The sequence below is a fragment of the Erpetoichthys calabaricus genome, chromosome 9 (genome assembly GCF_900747795.2).
Source record: "Erpetoichthys calabaricus chromosome 9, fErpCal1.3, whole genome shotgun sequence".
NCBI classification, from domain to species: Eukaryota; Metazoa; Chordata; class Cladistia; order Polypteriformes; family Polypteridae; genus Erpetoichthys; species Erpetoichthys calabaricus.
This window is the reverse complement of record NC_041402.2, coordinates 35,612,740-35,634,030: the sequence shown is the minus strand read 5'-3', so window position 1 is coordinate 35,634,030 and position 21,291 is coordinate 35,612,740. Positions and strand designations below refer to the sequence as shown.

At 36.6% G+C, this 21,291-nt stretch overlaps 1 protein-coding gene across 16 annotated transcripts in view; it reads right to left on the bottom strand.

Moving 5' to 3' along the window:
- Nucleotides 1-21,291, bottom strand: part of chd9 (chromodomain helicase DNA binding protein 9) — a 270,690-nt gene that overhangs the window by 127,000 nt on the left and 122,399 nt on the right. For 13 of the 16 annotated variants that reach the window (XM_051932075.1, XM_051932074.1, XM_051932078.1 and 10 more), the window contains one exon: nt 8,221-8,582. In XM_051932075.1, coding sequence (XP_051788035.1) covers nt 8,221-8,582 — 362 coding nt within the window. Of the gene's footprint in view, nt 1-8,220; nt 8,583-13,281; nt 13,835-21,291 lie in introns of those variants that run through there. The other 3 variants (XM_028809286.2, XM_028809294.2, XM_028809298.2) reach the window with 1 other exon arrangement.

Genomic DNA, 21,291 nt, shown 5'->3' with positions numbered 1-21,291 from the left:
CATTTTTAAACAGAAACAAAGGATGCACACAATGTGATGCCAAGGTCCTCACAGTGTCACAGTTAGGACTGCTGAGTAATCAGCTTTTGTTTATAGGAACGTGGGCCAGCGCTTGCCACTGTGCACACACGTGTCCCTGTAAAAAAAATAATAGTTTCATCAGCTGAAACTTCAGTTTTAAATTTACAGTGTACTGATTACCTACAGGCAGTCTATGTGTGCCCAAGCGGTTTCCAGCCTGCACAGCTTTTTTTTATTGTTATGATGAGCTTACCTAACTTTAAAACCGGTGCCCTGGCCAGGTGTTTAGTGATTGTCTAGTCTTCTTTGTTTGACTGTGTCTAATTTCTGGAATATATGTATGTCCTACAATAATTAATTCTTGCAAATTTAAAACAAATTCTGAAATTGATCCACATAGAGAACCTGACTTTTCTTGTAAGTTGAGATAAAATAGAATGATCAGGATACTTCCATGTGAGCAAAAAGAAGCCATTTTGCAAGTAGTGTGTTTTTACAATTGATTTGTCATAGCACAATTTTATCCCCTCTACTAAAAATGTGCTACTTCTGTTAAAGCATTAGGGGTACAAGTGATACAGATTTTTGTCCCCACCAAAACAGTTTAACTATAGAACACACACCTAGCAATGTGGGCACTTGATAACATCGGTCACAGTTTGTCCTGGGTACATTTGAGAGAATTTCAGACAAGATAAAGGGCAGCTTTTTGTTGAATTATGGCATGCATAGTGAACTAGAATGTGTTTTAAAAATGAATGAATTCAATTCCTTTTCTGAAACTTTAATTGAAACACTCTTCTCCAATTATTGCTCTGGATCATTAAGGCATACATTACTTTAAATGTTTTGAAATATTCAGAGATGCTGTCTGTAACTTCATCAAAAATAGTCAGCATCACCTCAGACACAGATATATGTGAAAGATGAGGGAAACTGTGTAGCTTCATTTTGAGAAACTTTCTAACTTTCTTGTGAAATGTACTGAATTTCATTTAGTGCTCTTTTAATTTTTAGGCCACATCCTATGAAGTACAGGCAATTGTAGATGAAAACATAGTTCACAAAATATGTTTATTGTATTGAAAGCCTGAAGCTGTAGTAGTAGTAGTTTCTGAGCAACAATGTATTGAAGATTTTTAATCAAAAACACCAAAACATAATTAAAACTTTATTTAGAATTCTGTAGTAAACAGTCTTAATACTTTATTTGTTTAAGATTTTTTTTTAAATTAGCAGACATACAATGAATCTCAATTTGAAGTCTGTAATGATTAGTTGTACATCAAGAAACACCTACAACTTGTGACAATAAGAGTCTTTTAATATTATATCCTTCATAATGAATTCTATTACCACTTATTAAGTATTTAATATTGTCACAAAAAGACTTAATACTCTGACATTACATAGAAACAAGTTGAGTAAATACGACTGTACATTTAAGCCCCAATTAGCTGTTAATAAAGCAAAGGGTAAGTATGTATTATGGTACACCTATGCGTTTTCTAACCTGGTTACTACAGTTACAAAAATTACAGTACACAAAATTTCAATAATGTTTTCACAATACAATTAAAGTTCACCATATCCTATGAGCAAAAATTAGTGAATAAATACAAATCTTGTAAGAAAACATAGCATCACATAACCTAAACTGGTTGTGCCTCTGTACTGTGTCTAAATGTTATTACTGCCTGCTAAATTGAAATGAATTTCCAATAAGAAATAGATAACTGGTGCATGTTCTGTTTGCATACGTATAAACAGAATAAAAGAATCTCGTTCAAATGGTTTTTACAAAGAATTCTCTAGAAACGAGCAAAAAATAGAGGGGGCTTTCATCCAGAAAAAAATAAAATAGGCATGAGATGACCAGAAAATTTTAGATGTATCACAGAGAGAGACTGCTTACAAAAGTCCTTGGTAGTGTTTGAACACAACTTTTTCAGAGAGTGTACAAGTTTTAAAAGTATTTCCAAAGTGGACAGAAATTATCCAGAGTCAACCAATTTATCAAGCTCAACTCTAGGTGAAGAAGTTGTAAGTTTGTCTTAGATGGGCTAATTAAAAATTACTAAGTAAAATTAAATTTGCAACAATCCAAAATTCACTGAAAACCAGACAGATTTTGCCTGTATCATAGGGGTAGGTGGTATACCAGTAAAATAATACACCGGTAAAAATTTGTCAATCGGTAGAAACATTTGTATATGATTTTTATCATGGTTGAAAACATCTAGAAGCAGCCTTTATTACTTGACACAAAAGAGTGTGTGTTGCAGAGTGGGAATTCCGTATATATTTTGACACAGTCACCAATTCTCACAGTGAACAACCATAAACCTTCCCCCACCTCCCGCCTTCAAAACTGTTTACAATTGCATCCAAGACTTTGAAGAAGACCCCCCAATGCCCCCCCCCAATGCCCCCCCCCATCACTTTCCTACATTATTTTTAGAATTGATCATCTTCAGACTTTGTGAGGCAGGTCATTGAAGAAGCCGGCTTACGGTAATTTATTCTACTTCAAATACAGACGATAATGTTAAAGATAAAAAGGCAGCCCTGGACTAAAAAACAATTAAAAAATAAGCACATACTTTGGGCACGAAGGGAAACACAGCACTGCAGAGTTGTTTTTTTTTTTTTTTTTTTTTTTAAAGTGGAAAACTTTAAGTATAAAGAAAGTAAGCAACAATAAGCATAATTTTGACATTTTTTGATTAATGCATGTTGAAATGCTGTACATCTTAACAGTTAGCAAGCACTGAATTGGAAGACGTTATGTTTCCTAAAAATAATGATGCTTCTTCATTAGAATATTTTTTGAAGTGTCCACCAACATTGATTTCTGTAGAAAGACGATTTTGAAAATCAGTCAAGTGTTAAGTTTGACAGCTTTCTTTGTTGAGACAGTTTTCAGTCAATGTGCATCTAAATTCAGTTTGTATGTATATAATTCTTCATGTTCATAAAGATGTTTTGAAAGGCAATATTAAAGTCTAGTTAGGCTTTCTTGTTTTTGTTCAATGGGGAACCAAAGGAATTGGAATGAATAGCTCTTTGGAGTATTTTTTACTGTCAATCTTGTTTCTTTTTTCCTGTATAGTTAATACAGTATGTATTTTCACAGACTCTATGTCATTTAATCAAACTCTATGTGTGTATTTTTTAAATTTATGTATTTCTTGTTCCGTTATTCTTATTTTGCACAATAAAGATGTTCCGTACATAAGTTAATTAAATAAGTTGACTCAATTAATTTTGAAAAACAACTTAAAATGCATTTGTTCAGAAAGGCATTTAAATTACCCTGATATTATGACCCTTCTTTCAGTTTACCTTTCTGACCAGGTGCTCAGGATATTTTGCAGTTGTATTACAAATTCTACTATTTGTCTAAGGTTTTCTTATAGTAATTATATTTTTGTATTTTATTGTGCTTTGTTCTCTGCTATTCAAATTCAAAGCAATGTATTTCCTATATATATCTTTATTTAGTGCTTTATGCTGATATTATTTTGTATCGTATGTTATGTATTTAATCTTTTTTTCTGCTTTTCTCTGTTGTTCATTTTGAAATTTTATAAAGAACTTTGAGCTTGGGGAAAGGTGTTCTATAAATAAAACGCATTATTATTATTTTGATTAATTAAAATGGTCCTTATGAAAGAAACATTACAATAGGACTAACCACTGTTACTCTATAAAACTGGGCTGACATTAACATCTAAATTGTGTTTAATATGAAAAGTACATGCACAAATATACCATGATATAAAATTAAAAATGATCATGGTTATTGTATAACCATATCACGCACCCCTACTTTATCAGTGTCATTTGTAATCAATATAATTTAAAAATCAAAACCATCTTGCTAGAAAAATATGAATCAATACCGCAGCACACAAATGGTTGCATTTCGGCATTAGATAAGCGTCTCTTCATGTTGGCACTATAAACTCAATGAAAGACGTAAATCAGACTTCACATATTTTAAAACCTATTTAATCTCAAAAAGACAGCAGTCTAAATTAATGAGGAATTCAAATATTTGTAGCCTGTAAAGAGCACCAACAGCTTTATGTACATTTCATTTTGTAATATGTTTGAATCTTTCAAATAAAAATGTCCATGTGTTTAACTTTGCATTATACAGTCATATGAAAAAGTCTGGGAACCCCTCTTAATTCTTTGGATTTTTGCTCATCATTGGCTGAGCTTTCAACGTAGCAACTTCCTTTTAATATATGACATGCCTTATGGAAACAATAGTATTTCAGCAGTGACATTAAGTTTATTGGATTAACAGAAAATATGCAATATGCATCATAACAAAATTAGACAGGTGCATAAATCCCATAGATTTTCGATGATATCCAAGTCAGGGGACTGTGACGGCCATTCCAGGACATTGTACTTCTCCCTCTGCATGAATGCCTTTGTAGATTTCGAACTGTGTTTTGGGTCATTGTCTTGTTGGAATAACCAACCCCTGCGTAACTTCAACTTTGTGACTGATACTTGAACATTATCCTGAAGAATTTGTTGATATTGGGTTGAATTCATCTAACCCTTGACTTTAACAAGGGTCCCAGTCCCTGAACTAGCCACACAGCCTCACAGCATGATGGAACCTCCACCAAATTTGACAGTAGGTAGCAGATGTTTTTCTTGGAATGTGGTGTTCTTCTTCCGCTATGCAAAGCGCTTTTTGTTATGATCAAATAACTCAATTTTTGTCTCATCAGTCCAAAGCACTTTGTTCCAAAATTAATCTGGCTTATCTAAATGAGCATTTGCATACAAGTGACTCTGTTTGTGGCGTGAGTACAGAAAGGGCTTCTTTCTCATCACCCTGCCATTGAGATGTTCTTTGTGCAAATTGCGCTGAATTGTAAAATGATGTACAGATACACCATAAGCAGCAAGATGTTCTTGCAGGTCTTTGGAGGTGATCTGTGGGTTGTCTGTAACCATTCTCACAATCCTGTGCATATGCTGCTCCTGTATTTTTCTTGGCCTGCCAGACCTGCTGGGTTTAACAGCAACTGTGCCTGAGGCCTTGCATTTCCTAATTACATTAATTACAGCTGAAACTGACAGTTTAAACCTCTGAGATAGCTTTTATGTAGCCTTCCACTAAACCATGATACTGAACAATCTTTGTTTTCAGATCTTTTGAGAGTTGCTTTGAGGATCCCATGCTGTCACTCTTCAGGAGAGTCAAAGGGAAGCACATTTTACAATTGACCACCTTAAATTCCTTTATATCTCATGATTGGACACACCTGTCTATGAAGTTCAAGGCTTAAAGAGCTAATCCAACCAATTTGGTGTTGCAAGTAATCAGTATTGAGCAGTTACATTCATTCAAATCAGCAAAAGTACAAGGGGACCCAAATTGTTGTACAGCCAGTTTTTCACATTTGATTTAATTTCATACAGCTAAATACTGCTTCACTAAATATCTTTGTTCGGAAAACACCCCGGTACTCAGATGTTCTTAGGAAATGAAAGACATACCACTGTTATTTTTTTTGTTGAAAGTAGAGTAAATTATTATGCAGGCTGAGAGGGGTTCCCAAACTTTTTCATATGACTGTAGTTTTTGTCAAGATTTGTTTTCTGGAAAGTGGCATTTAATTAAGGCAGCAGAGTTTAAAATGTGACTTAATAAGGAATTTACTATCTGAAGTAGTTTGTGTAAAGCAGCTTTGTCACTGGAGAGACTTTATCAGTGCTTTATCTAAAGGGTGATCCACTGGAAATCTCCAGCTTGTGACAAAAAAGGCAACACAAAATCTTTATAAATTAAAAATATTTATTCAGAAAAAAAAACAGAAAAACAAATGAAGCTCAAAAGAGCAGATATGAATTACATAAAAAGGCAATCCTAAAACAAACAAGCCTCAATACACTAATCCAGAAACATAATCCAAAAACAGAGCAGTCAGTAAAACTAGTGCACAAAAATCTGCCTACCTGCTTTGAAAAGTATGTCCAGGAGTAAAATTGTACCTAAGGCTTCCCCTATAAAAATGTTTTAGTGGGTGGCAGTGGCTGTCGACAGTTTAGCAGGGTTCTCCCAATAGAGCAGGGGCACAGATAAATGCCTGCAATATACCTGATAAATGCCTGCCTGCAATAAAAAGCAATACCTACAAAAAGGCATACCATAACAACTGAATCACATTTACAAAAAGCACATGTAAAAAAAAAAAAAAAAAAAAAAAAAAAAAAAAAAAAGTATTCCCAAAATTGTTGTTTGCTTTGCACTATAAATTAATTATTGAAAAAAAAAAAGAGAATTGCAGGAATGCATTTGCTTTGATGGCGAGAGGAGAATCATGTTATTGCCTAAAGGTTGTGTTTGATTTATGTCTCAAAACAACTCACAATGTGTTTTAGATGGATGGCATGTTAAATTTAAGGTTTGCGGTTTCTAAAATCTTCCCACTGCTCAGTTGCTGGAGTGTTCGCCTTAATTGAACTGTATATTGAGATATTTGTGTAGTGCACATTTGGCAGCCATTTGATAGTAACACCGGAATAAGAACAAGAACATGGTACAAAAGTAAACAAAGAAGTACCATATACTATTTGGTTGCAGTAATTCAATTCACTTCAAGACTGGATGCCACAATGCCGTTTACTACTCTGCTCTGCATTGACATCTCTGGATTGCCAAATGGCCAACCCACTAATTTCAATGATAGGGGAATGGTAGGGCAAAACCTGTAACTGACAGAATACACACCGAGTAGGCACTTTTTCTGAAAATATCACCAAACATGATATTATCATTCATTTTAGTATACACTAGATGTCGGCCAATGATTATAAAATGTGAGACCTATACTGAAAACAAAAAATAAACAAAATGTAAGCACTAACCTCTGAAATAATGAACCTTTTCAAAGGATGCTTGTAGTTTTATCTACACTTTAAACATTCTAAAGGAAATGGCAACTTCTTTTTAAAAAGTTTATTAATTAATCGCACCTTCAAAAATATAAACAATTAAAGACAAAGCAAATTTTTTAGCGATCACTTCCATACTCCATTGAAAAATCACATAAATCTTTACTCCTCCACTTTCACTTTCAAACTAGAAGAAAGCAGAGGGAAAAAAATGTCATGCAAGGTGACGAGCTGTATTAATTACATTTGGCCTTGCTTAATGTCTGCATGTGCATTCTTAAGCAGTTAACTGTACTAAGGATCAGAAAGGACCAGTTGTTCTACATACTTCCAGAGAAGGCATACACAAACATACACACATATATTTTGTGGATAAAACACTTCTCACAGTTTCACTGACAAGTAATCTCTTGTCTATCAATCAAAACATCCCTCAAAGAAACTTTCATTTTGAATGTTACAATCAGGTATTATGTATGCTTAGATTACTTGCTTTTGCAAATATATTATAATTAAACAACTCTTTGCTCTGCTGTAGCAGCTATGCACATGCATTGAGAAACACTCTTTCACATAACAACAGGTATGTGCTGTATGCATTACCACTTTTTTGATAATGCTCAAAATTGGTCCATATGTAAAATAACTGTCTATCCCAATGACTAATTATAATCCTTTCATACGTAAAATGCTCCCTAATATTCTTATCCATTGTATATACATCTAAACCTTATCTATACATCTCATCATTTTGAGCAGGTTGTCACAGAATTTTAAAACTGAAAGACCATTACATTGAACATCAATATCAGGTAATCTATCACTATTTTATCATCTTCAAATCTTAGCTTACTTCATAGACCTCCACTGCCCATGAAAAAGAGTTAAGCTAAATTGCAATTCCAAATTTGCTCACAATGACTTGAGTGCAGCGTGTGCACTGAGTGGGCACTGCAGTGGAGTGGCATCCTGTCCAGGGCTGTTTCCAGCCTCATACCCAGTGCTGTCAGAAAAGACTCCTGCCCCCACATTGCTCCTGGATTGGATAAAGCAGCAGTGAGACTGTTATATTACTTTACATCCAAATTGTATTTACAAATATCCCATGGTCAAACTCTGTATAAAAAACCCAGCAAAAAAAACTAAAACATTCCTTCCTATCCAAATCCTAATCAGACATTTAGGAACAGAAAAAATCCCAAACAGCAAAGTGTCCACATCTAAGAAAACTTGCTTATAATCTAATGCATAATACAAGATGACACTTACCCAATCTTTGACTTCTGCTTTGCTTTAGAGGATGGACCACCTTTGCTCTTCTTTAACAATTTTTCCTTAGGTTTATTTTTGAGCTTTCGAACCTTCCTTTCTTGGCAGACCTCAGTGGAGGAGGTAGGGAAACTCTCAGGACTCATGACCCGAGGAATGTTCTTCTCACCACGTTCCCGGGCCTTGGCAATTGCCTCTGATATTATGCGGTTTGCTTTTTCTTGTTTATCTTCCACCAGTACTTCCATTGATGCCTTTTTCTTCTGCTTTTTTTCTGACGTGATAGAGGTGTTGCTCTTCACCTTGGCACTGTATGGCTTAGCCGGCATACCAGAGTCATTAGTGTTTTTAGAGGTAGGGGGCTGAAACAGAGACAGTAATGGAAAAAAGGGGTTATTTTTTTTTTTTAAATGAACAAAATTAATCCACCAATAAAAAGTCACACATTATGACGCCATTGTGAATGGTAACATCTGTTAAGTACCTTTGCGCAATGGTATCATAAACTGCAAACAACAATGACAAATTGTTTACATTGTATCATCATAACATTTGTTCCATCAGTTTTGGCAGAACTTTTTTTTAGCAGCTATTGTTTTAGCCATACCAACATAACAATTAGCTTGGGACTAAAGAGTCTCTGTTTTGACAAGCAAAAATGTTATCACATTTTGAATACGACCACCACTTTCTTCACCTTCCACCTTGTCAGACCACTGCTAACAACAAGAAGTAACTGATTCTGATACACATTTAGTAGAGCAGGAAAAAGGTCAGTTGCAAAACAATTAATAATTTTACGTTAAAAAAACACAAGTAAAATAATAATATAAAAACTCTGCTTTCTACTACCCTACCCTTTCTACTACATATTCCAGAGTAAAAAAGATATCAAATAACTGTAGACTGATCGGTATTGAATATTTTTCATAAATCCAGTCTTTATTTCATTATGAAAAACAGGCCAGGGTGGGGAAAACTGTTCTGTTGCATACCTGTCTTTAGAAACTATTTTCTTCTGGTCACTAAAGCATTAGGGATTGTAGAGATAACAGAAAATCAAAGAGGTGCATATTCAGAAACAATCCCAAAAAAGTTTTAGGGAGAGACTGGTCTACCCCAATAGAAAAATATGAAACAACACACATTCTTAGCTAAATCATGCAGATGGAATTACAGTAACAAGACTAAAAGTTATAATGGTGTTAGCCAAGAGAAGTAAATACTTAACAATAGACTTTACACCATATAGTAATTTCTGAAAGATTTTCTCTCATGACCTGACTAGATATGTGTTTTTTTCAATAATGAATGTAACAGGTAACCTTGTAAGCAGAGGATCAGGTAATAATAATGCTTTGAAAGTAAAACAAAAATCTATATAAACCAATGCTGAATGGGCATTAGTCCACAACAGGGCTTACTAAGGCACAAATCTATACCCATTCTATCAAACCAATTCAGAGTCAACAGTTAAAAAAAACCCTGCATAACTTTGGGATTCTGGACAAAAAGCAGGGTACTAAGAGAAGAGAAAAACATTGCAGACACAAGTAAAATGTGCACACAACACACAGAATGCTGATGAATATATGTGTATGATGAGTATATATTAAAATGTACTTAATTATCATACAGATGAATTAATTAGTAATTTTGTAAGTGCATTTTATCATTCACAGTAACATATGATGTCACACTTAAATCATTCAAGTTCTCAAATCATTACATTGCTTTTATTTGCACCATATATCTTACTAATAATGATTTCACTTTAAATTATACATTTCAGAATGATTAAAACAATCAAAATGTATAGATACATTGAATTTCCAGGTGTCTTTCTGAATAAAAGTTAGAAATGGTTCTGCAAATCTCTGATTCTTGGAATTGATACCTTCATTTTGATTTAGACAGAGCTAGTTGTTTATATATTTTCACATAAAAGATAAATTACATATATTGTCAAATAATAGATAAACAGGAACTTAAATAGTGCCTCTTAAGGCCTTGGGCATATTGGATATATGATGTAAAGTAAAGGGTATATTACATGAATGTCACTATCACATCATGAGGAACCTAAGAACAGTCTCTCAGAAACAATAGGCAGCTATTCAGGAAGAACTAACTCTGCAGCCAACCCCCAACAACCAGGTTCTTATCAGCTGTCAGGCACTCAACACAAGGCTCTGAATTTTTAATCAATCAATTTACAAATAAACTCAAGACTGCCAAATGATGTTTAAATTAAATTTGATGCAACTGCACATGCACATTAAAGGACTTAGAGGCTAGGTCAGCTCCATATTGGGCACATTTTTTTCTTAACAGAATATGAGAGAAATGTTTGTATGTAAAATGGCTGCGGGCTCTTGCCAGCACAATATAAACAAGGAGCAGTGAAACTGAAGATTCTCTAAGATGATTTATTGCTTGCAATCCAATGGAGAATGTGTGTATCACAGCAAGGATGCTGCTTAGACTGTGGTACTGTTGGGCATGTTGAAAACCAACATCTCAATTTTGTACTGAGCAAAAAAGCACTTCAGGTCACACCTAGGTGTACATACTCAAGATGTACAGTATACACTATAATACCAAAATCAAAAAGCAATCAATTATCTATTGAAAAAAATAATCCAAACCCATACAAATAAGACCAGATATCTTTTGCACAAGACAAAAATCTCAAATATTGGAAAATGTTCTTGAAAACAAAAGAAGGAATTTTGCATCTGGCAAACTTAAATTCTGTGCACATTATTCAACTATGCAAATTTTAGCAGTGCCAAACAGCTTCCATTACTCTGATTCAAAACTGAAATCAGATTCAGATAAGGAAAATTACCTCCTTTATAAATACTTTAATTAATAGACATTCAAATGTAAACCTTAAAACAGAATTTGATGATAGTGTCTTCTTTTATTTATATTATTATTTGCATTCCCACTATAATTAAATCTCCCCATTTCTATATAAAACTACTGAAACAAGCAAGATGGACAGACCTTGGATGAGTTCCTCATTTATAACTATACCTATTTCGATCTTGTTCCAGGTGTGATTTTATGGGGGCGTGAAAGTAGTAACAGCATAACCTAAAGTCTCTGCTTTGAGAAATGCACAGGGATCAGACTGTGACTCTAATTTTGGTATAGAACATGACCACATGTGTCATTAGGGCCAAGTGGGTAGCAAAGCTGCTTCAACAATCCAGCATCCTGGATCTGAATCCTAGGATTGGATGTAGTTTAGCTGAAGTTCCCACATTCTCTCTGTGTCACCATGACTTTTTCTCTGGGTACTCCAGTTTTCCTCCCACATCCCCAAACATGTGCAGGGTTAGATTAATCAGCAAATCTACATTGGCTCACTGTGAATGTGAAAGTAGGTTTGTGTATGAGTTGGCCCTGTGATGGATTGGTGCCCTCTCAAGGTACAGTTAGTAGCACCACTGATTGTGACATGGATTAAGTGGGTTTGAGAATGTGCTATCAAAATGATCAATTAAATTTATTTTATTTATAAACTCTCACACCCATAGATATTTATCGTACATCCTATGAGCATATGGCTAGGTTCATCAGTGATGCTAAACTGGTCTGGTACAAGATGTACTAACAGTCTTACTTAGTGTAGAAATAAGTGGGTTCAAAAATGAATCAATAAATAAAAAAACTCCTGTACCATTTATAACTATCTGGCATCAGATAAAACAATATAATAAAATGTCTTACTTTTTTTTCCTGATTCCATGCATGTGTTTATCCAACGAGTTATCCATTTTCTATATTCACTCAATCCTTAATTGGGGATGTATTTTGCAGTCTAGCCCAGAAGCATCTAACACAAGGCAAGAACTAGCTTTGGATGGGTGCAAGACAGGAAACAACCCTGGACAAGATGCCAAGTCCATCACAGAGGCACACTCACAGGAACCAACCCTGGACAGGATGCGGAGTCCATCTCAGAGGCACACTCATTCATATCAGGCCAATTTAACACTGTCATTTAAAGCTGCCAGAACATTTAATGGATTCAGGAAGAACATTAACATGAGGAAAATGTATACACCATAAATGGTGACAGAGCTAAGGCCTAAATCTAGACTGTTCAGGATATAAGGCTCTGGTGCTAACCCCTGCCACACAGTGCCACCCTCCATTTACCAAATCAACTCATAAATCACATGCCACAGTAAAAAGATGGCCAAAAAGATACACACAACAGTGATCAAATTGGCAGCTTCATTAAGATTAGAAAGGCTCTGGGCCTAGCTCTACAAACTACATTAGTCTTAAGTGAAACATACATTTTCCATAAAATATTGCTATGAAATGTAATGATGAAAGTGGGGCAAAAAGCTATGTTTTACAACTGCAATATCCCCCCCCCCCAACCCCCCAAGGACTAACCACTTTGAGATAGGAAAACTATCTACTGGAAACATTGCAGAGCATCAGAAAAACTGACTGAGCAAAGTGGATTGTGGCCAGAAAGAGGTTTTTCCTTCTGGACAAAGTATTTGAGCATTTCAAATAGTATGAAGGTCTATCTATACAATTCCGGATATGCTTTGAAAAAGAATGCAAAAAAAAAAACTGCAGGCTAGAGAGGCCTGTCATGCAAGTGAGCCTTTGCCTTTTTCTCACCCCCACAGCTGCTGCCAAGTGCAGCCACCACCAGGAATTTCCAGATACATTTCCAGACCTGAGTGTGCATGCGCATGTGCTCCGCTGAGCAATGTTTCACAACATGCCTCATCAAAGGCTTAACGATGGCAGGGACTGCGGCGCAGGGAGCGTCAGGAAAAGAGGAGAGAGGGAGGGATTGAGGAGGAAAAAAGCTGCCACCTTAAGGCCTAAAAGCTAAACAAATTACCAGCACTGAAGACAACAGCAGCAAGCTCAAGATGGCGATGCAAGCCTAGTTCCCTGACAGCAGCCAGTAGCAAGGAAGGTTATTCAATCCTATTAGCCTTTTCGCCCAGACAACCCCTCCCCCCCTCTTCCCCCACCCAGCCCCCCCCACACAATCCAGCTCACCCGTTCACTTACCCTTCCTCTTGGCCTCTTCACTGAAGACATTTTTTGGTCGACTAACAAAAATGCTGTGCCCTTCTGCTGGGGAATTTATTTTTTTCCTTATTCTTAACCAACCCACCCACCCCACAAGCTCTGCTCAAGAGGAAAGCATTGGAAGAGAGCGAGAGAGAGAGAGAGAGAGAGGGGAAGAGAGAGAGAGAGAGAGAGAGAGAGAAAGGGAGAGAGGGGTTCGCGGTTTGCCCGTCTAGATACGGCACAGCACTGAGGAGCGCAGCTGTCCGAAAGCACACATCCCTTCTCATTGATTCTTCCAGGCTCGGTCCTCAGTCTCTCCACATCCCGAGCTAAGGTAGGCTACTCCTCCTTTGTACACAAAAGGTGCTGGGTTTGCTTGCAGTTTTGCTTTTTTCCCTTTCTTTTAATTCCCCCTGCCCCCCCTATTTTCCTTCTGAATAGCCAGCAGAGCCAGTCAGCTTTCAACAATGCAAAGAAAATGAAAGCACAAAGCATCAAAATGCATCAGCGTGAATATTAGAGATGTCGTTAAAATCCTAGCTCTTTTTTCTCTCTCTCTCTCTCTCCCTCTCTCTCTCTCTCTCTCTCTCTCACTGCGGAAGTAGGCCAGCAGATGGTGCTACCAGTTATTATTCCATTAGGCTCAACAGTTTAACCCCTAAAGGACTGTATTTCTCATAAAAACTTGGAAAAAGAAAGTATGTGCCCTATAATTTAGCAAGTAGAGGTTTCCATGCTGCAAATAAGCCAGTCTAATTTTTTAACTTTATTTCCAACTTCTCCAACCACCGTGCACTTCTGAATTATAAATATATAATAATAATTATTGTATACAAACTTCAGTTATGCTATTCATATCCTTGTGTTCCTGGTAGTGCTATGCCCCTCTGGCAAATTGGCCTAAGAGGAAAGTGCAGACAAAAAGCAATCCAAAAGCTGATTCTCACAGTGGTGCAACTTAAAGCAACAGAATTCTGCTGGAAACTGGGTTATCGGGACTCACCCATGGAAACTGACCTAAGACTGATGTTCACTAGTGAATGCATGGAGGAAACATTAAATGGATTGCTCAGGGTCTGTATCGAAGGAGTGACACTTCATAGAAGTGACATAATAAAGGAGTGACATAAATACCGTATTAAAGGAGTGACATTTTATTGGAGTCACCTACCAAACACAACTGAAAGTATGCCCGCCAAAAAAATCATTGCTACCACTTCGATGGTTGGTTGGATGGTTTTCACTCCCTTGAAATTTATATCTGAGGTTTCACTCCTTTGTTATGTCACTCCTATGACATGTCACTCCTTTGAATAGGACCAGATTGCTCAGTTGGGCTCAGCCCAAAGATGTCACATGCAGGCACCATTTGGACATTCCAGACACAATGACAGTGTGACCAGAGGACAACAGGCACATCAAAAATAATCCTAAATGGAAAAGACCTTAGCAAATAAAACAGGGCCCTGGGATGTATAATTTAACTTCACTCACAGAAAAGAAGCCACAGCTTACCTCAGAGGTTCAAACCTGCTGGCTAAATATAGTTAGGGTCATTTCAGTGAACTGCATTGTTTATTAAAGCAGATTTTGTTATTGATTACTGTATATTCTCTTTTTCACCAAGAGATCCACTACCTATACAGATATCTGGGGAAAGCATGGCGACACTCGCACCCTCAGCTAGATAATATACAATAGAGTTCGAATTGGTGATTAAGATAATGGCTTAAGTGCAACAGTTAGAGTGAGGAAAACTTATTCGGTTGCAAGTATAGGCTTAACAAATATCAACAGAATTTGGAATTTTTTTTAGAGATGTTTAATGTGAAGCTTAAAACTGACTCTAACCCTACTTGAACACTTCATTGCTCTCCAAATGGACATTGGAAATACTTTGAGCGACATAGTTTGGAGGAAAGATGTGTGTGACTTGAAACTCAGACACTCCAACATTTTATAAAGCGATCTTCACAGCACAACCCATCAAAAGGTGTTTTACAAAGCAAACAAGGAGTGAATCACTGTGCAAAACATAAGAAACACTATATTCAAACACTAAGCTGCACATAATAGAGTACGATGTTGGCATGTCACCGTATCTGAAGCGTAATCTATCACTTTCAAAAAACATTTAATCTAGTTTAGGTTTGGGGGTTGTTTAAAGCCAATCTAAGCATCAGAGGGTTCAAGGCAGGAACTAACCCTGGACAGAATGCCAGTCCATCACAGGGCGCTTTCTTGCACAAATTCTCATAATCACAATCCTTCTGGGGTAGTAAATCCAAAAAACCTAAAACACATAACAGTGGAGACGTGTGAGAGAAAATAAGAATGCAAGCTCCGCACAGACAATGAGCGGGTGAAGGATTTGATAAATGTCTCAGGAATCCGGAGATTGCATTTCTAACTACTGCATCACAATGCCTCCCTGATATGGAGGCTTACTGTTTGGGAAATTATTTACACTGGGTAACTGAGCCATCAGTGGATCATGGTACATATCAGACTAAACAAATGTAAATAAAACAAAGAAAACCCAAACAGGTAGTGTGGGTTTCTTGAAATTACAGGGGGGAATGCCGTTGTTTGGGATAAACTTAACTCATCTCAAGAGAGACATGGTGTCACAATGGAACCTGTTCATAATATCTCAGTTCATGAAAGATATAGGCTTTCTGAGTAATGACCTGAGAAAAAGCCCAACTGTAGGAATAGTTTTTGGACATTATAGGAAATCATTTCTCCACTTAGCAAAAGCAGACAGGATGTCATCCAGGCTTTATCAGCATACAAGTGGAGTAAAGGTTATCCTAATAAGGGATTTTGTTGGGGATGAAAGGAGAACCATTTAAAAAAAAACTTCTAAACCAACTGGATATATACTGATAACAGGAGGCATACCAAAAGGACTTACTAGGTTCTGGGGCATTTCTGTAGTTGAGGTCACTGAACTAGATAAGATTCAATAAGCTATACTGGAAGAACTAGTTATAGTTGAAGAAGCCCAGATAGCATTGTATGAATGGCAGTGTCAACACTTTTGGATTAACAATCTCCATTTTTACAAGGAAAGGACACTCTCTGGCACACTTACGTACAAACTAATTAGGCCCATCAGCCTATACAGTATCACCAGCACAGACTGCATTAAATTTAAGATGCTATCAAAGGAGTGCCTTTTCTCTTCCTCTTGTGCTCTTCAAGATGTGAACTGAAGAATATCCAGTTTACAGGCCTTAAGTGTGCATTTCTGTAGATAGTACATGATCCGTGGTGTAAAAGGATTGTTCAATGTGGCATGAACCATAATCTGAGGTCATAGTTGCTACCTTAAAAGAGGTAGCTTGCTCCTTACAGGTCACAAGGAAGATGTTACTCCATATGTTGTAGCTTAAGTACCTCTGGGTCTTATGTGTAAGTGAGTGTATAATGGATCACTAACATGTGTGCTACACTTGTCTAGATTTAGACGCTTATCCTGCATTGAGATCATCAGTTTTTGCAATTGGTCGAAAGAATCGGGTTACAAGTCCAAGTAGTTGAATAAGGATTCCTCCATTGAGCTTTGAAGCTTGGCCTCTGTGAAAGGATAAGGATCTTTACAAATTCACAAGAATGCAGTCACAGATTTATTTTGTAAGCAAGACTCATGGGTACACCCTACAGGTAGGAGGAATAGCCAATGGGAGGAAACACAAAACATGTTGGAGAGAAGATGTATTTGGCTAGTCTAAAAACACCTGGGAATTCCTGTTGTTAGGAAATGAAGCCTGTTAACCATCTTGAACCCTACCAGGAAAAATCAATACAGAAAATGAGATCATCTTTATATATAATCTTCATTTGGATCTTGATCTTTGTTTGTCCGCGAATTCCACACATGCGTAGACCACCTTCCAGTTTAGTACGTTGTTGTTACTCACGGATGTCAACAATGAGCCGGAATAACGAAAGGGGTGGTGGATAGTGTTATGCTGGTTAGCTCCTTAGGCCTGGTTAGAGAATGAGATTGCCGAAGATAAAAGGTACGTGCCTACATAACATATGAATGAAAGAAAGACAGTGGGTAAAATGAATGACAACGTAACAGCACGTTCCGGAAATTATTATTGTTACGTTGTAGCCGGCGAGTGCTGCGCGTCTCACAGTTGTACCCTGGCTTGCTCACATGTCAGTGAAGTGATCCCTATTTATGCTTTAAAGAGCCTGGATACCTATGTGTCCCCCTTTTATAACCATTGCTCCGTGTATATTGCCTTACTCTTTGGATTGCCACAAAGCAACCTGCGAGACTGGAGAAAGGTTGAGAAGAGATCGTGAGAGGAAACGACAGCATCGTGAAAACGAGACGGACTGTGAACGGAGAGAAGCAGAAATGCTCCTACACCACCACATAATTACTATTTGGACAGTGATTCCGAGTAGGCCGTTCCTATCGAATCAACGTCCAAGGGTTTTGTTTTGTAATTTTGTTTCCCTTATAAAAAATCATAATGCTGTGTGACGAAGGGCCCAGTTCACGACTGGCAGACGCGTTTAAACAGGGAGCCCTTCACAGACAACTTTAACACGCGCAACGTAGTTGGGCGCACATGGCTAGTATACTATATTAAACATACAACAATAAGAAATATATAGTGCACAGTTTTAGACTTTATTAATCTAAGTCAGATGTTACCTGGGCATTTCTTTCAAGCTCTGTTAAGCTAAGATTAGAGTTATATAGCTCCCTTTATTCCACTTGAAAATAGACAAGTCAAAGTGGTTTGAAAAACATAGTAAAGATGGCATCTCAAGAAGATTTTCAGAAGAGGCTTATTGATCAATACTCAGGCTTTATATAGACATATTGAAACTGAACAATAAAGCATTAGAGTGCATCTCTGAATTGAACATTAAGTGCATGTGACAACACAAAACTTGTCCACCAAAGTTAAAATTTTAGAGTAGACGATATTATCACCATAAACTGGCCATTCAACTATGACCTCTGCATTTGTCTGTTGAGATAAGAGTCAGACAGAAGGGTTATCAGATACGGTGGAGGGGGTTATCAGGTATTCTTGTTTTGTCACTTATTGATAAAAATACTCTTATTTCTTGTCTACAGAGAGTAGAATCTAACTCCCATTACAGGAAAGTAAAAACCAGAAGAATGGGCATCACAGGTACATGGACGACTGAAAAAAGAATCACTGTAGAACTGTTTCTGGAGCCAATGAGGTATAGGAGGCAAAATATACCATTTATGTAGTCACTGGAAGTAAAATGAAAAAAAATTAAAAGAAAAAAAGATAACCTTCACAGAGCTGTGACAGGAAGTGGTAACTCTAATTGAACTGTAGGGGGCTTCCTAGATAGCAGAAAGTAGTCAAGGAAAATAAATACCACCACAGTGGTCCATACCAAAGGAAGCCTGATGAAAGCCCTTCAGGAAAGTGTACTTCATTGTCAGTGCTTGTCAGGAAAAAAAAAACTTGTAAAAGGTGTTGTAAACCCTACTAGACATGATGCCGCTGAAAGGTAAGTTGCAGGGACAGAAGTGCAAGAAAGAGGAATGTGTGACCTAGATGGAAACATACAAGATTTCTCCAAGAACCTAGACAGCAGATGACCAAGCAAATGACAGAGATGCATAACCCTTTCTGGAAGAGAGATACAGGGAGAGATGACAAAGATAATAAGCAAAAGTCTGAAATAGTGCATCACATGCTCCTACACAAGCAGAAACCTAGTGCTATATTGCCTATTTAAAACCAAATACTGGGAGGTGTTTAGTCACAAACCTCCATCATATTATTAGGCAGTTTACAGTCTCCAGCTGAAAGTTATGCGCTCCCTTTACAAAGGCTGTCTGAGGCATATAACCATTCAATGAACAATCAGCAGACAGATTTCAAAATCAAATCAGGACTGATAAAATGTGTGTTTTCATCAGCCTCAGAACAAGTTTCATGTACAAGTCATTAAATGATGAACATACCACATCACATTCTCAAAATCATTTAGTCCAATTCAACAGTCAAGGTAGGACCCTAGACATGGTGCAAGTCCATTGCAAGGCTCATTCATGCACACACTCCACAGGCCTAAAACTGTAGACTGAGTACTGTAATCTCAACAGTGCAAAACTAGCTGTTTTTAATCAAATTAGCAATAAGTTTACAATTTTCAATCCAAGAATAGTACTGAATTTATTAGACAGACAAAATACTTTAGGTACATTTGAGCAATTAAAAATTCATTACTGCATATGCTGATCTTAATTTTTGTTTTGTAGACAACATTTCATGCTGTTTTTGCTTCTTACAGCTGGGGGTGTTGCTCCGATTGCTCCAATCAAAACAACTTGTTGTTAAAAGAAAACTCATTTGAAATACAACCAGTATAGATTATTACAGCCTAAAGTTTACAAGAAAAATGTGAAATTTAGCAAAGAGTACCTCATCAATGCAGTGTGAATGAACATTACCATTGCAAAGAAGAAAAAAGAAAAACACAAATCTACAACCTAATCGATGGCTGCACCATGTAACATCTGGTGAATCTTTTGGATACATGGCACACACAGTGCAGATGGGTATTAGAAACATGTTTCAAAGTCTGAGCTACAGATACACACCGACCTACCACTAAAAAAAACCAATTGAAGGATGTGCAGATACCATTGTCAGAAGCTTGAGCAGTCCCGATGACTCAAAAACAGGCTCTAATTCTGCCATTCTCAGAAATACACTATATATACACATTTTTTTTTTTACAATAAATACCAAAAACAACCCATATAAATATTACTCAAAAGCTATCAGCTTCACAATGAACCCTCAAGTTGTTGGGTTATGAGGACATCTTACCAACAGCAATATAATTTCCCTCTTAATTGGGCCTTGGCACACATATATCATGCTTTAGCTGGTATAGGGAGCACTGAAAGTAACAATATTTATGAGGTCCTGCTGGAATGGTATGCGTATAAACCAGGAAAAGAGAAAAAATATTTTTTAAAAGAAATCTAATAAGATTTGTTTTACTTTTTTATATCTTTTGCTTCACCCTAATACAAAGAAGGAAAAATAAAAAAAACAGACCCAAAATCTGCATATACTATTTACTGTTAAGCCCTTAAAACGATAATGGTTTCATTTTTTTGCAGTTGTTGTGAGACCGATTTCTTTAAGTTTACAAATTCAAAAAAATCTAGTAACTCTGTTTAAGCATTTTTGTTTTATTTACAGGTTTAGAGACATGATCAGGGCCACACAGTGAGTCAGTACTGGGGACTAAAAAGAATCTAATGGTTTATAAAGCAAATACTGTATGCAGCCACATGGCCATGCCTTCCCATGGAAACGGAAAATAATGTAGTTAAATAAAACATAACATCAAAAACATGGATGAAATGAGACATTATGAATAAAAAATAGATAAAAGGGGACAAATAAAGTATCTTATCTCATTTCTGCAATATAAGTGGGTTTAGAATCCACTTTTGAGTTTTCTGTTTTGGCTTTAGAATCCACTTTGAGTTTTCTGTTTCTGAAATAGCATTTAGATTACTGGCTGTTTGCTTAAAGCATGATAGTCTTATGGTTTTACCTATTTGGTTTTCCTTTAAATATTGAATTTATTTGGCACAAATTTAAGACCTTCTTGACAAACTGTCCACACAAGAACTGGGTTATCCTTGATTAACCAAGAGGTAGCCTAATTAATCTACTTATAAGAACATCAATGAAATATGCATGCATAACAACAACAGCGGCGTGGTTTATGAGCTGCTGCTGAGTGAAGTGCTTTCCCCTGCTCTTTGAAGGGAATTCCCGCCATATGATTAATAGATAAAAAGGAAGTATTAAACAAAACAAGAATGCTTTAAAGAAGCTGGGTGGCTTTACACTATGAAAGACAGACTGTAGTTTCAAAACACATTCAGAACATAGAGGCAGAGGTCAACAAGACACAGCCCCAAGACCACACTGCATACTGTGAAAAAAGCTCAATGCT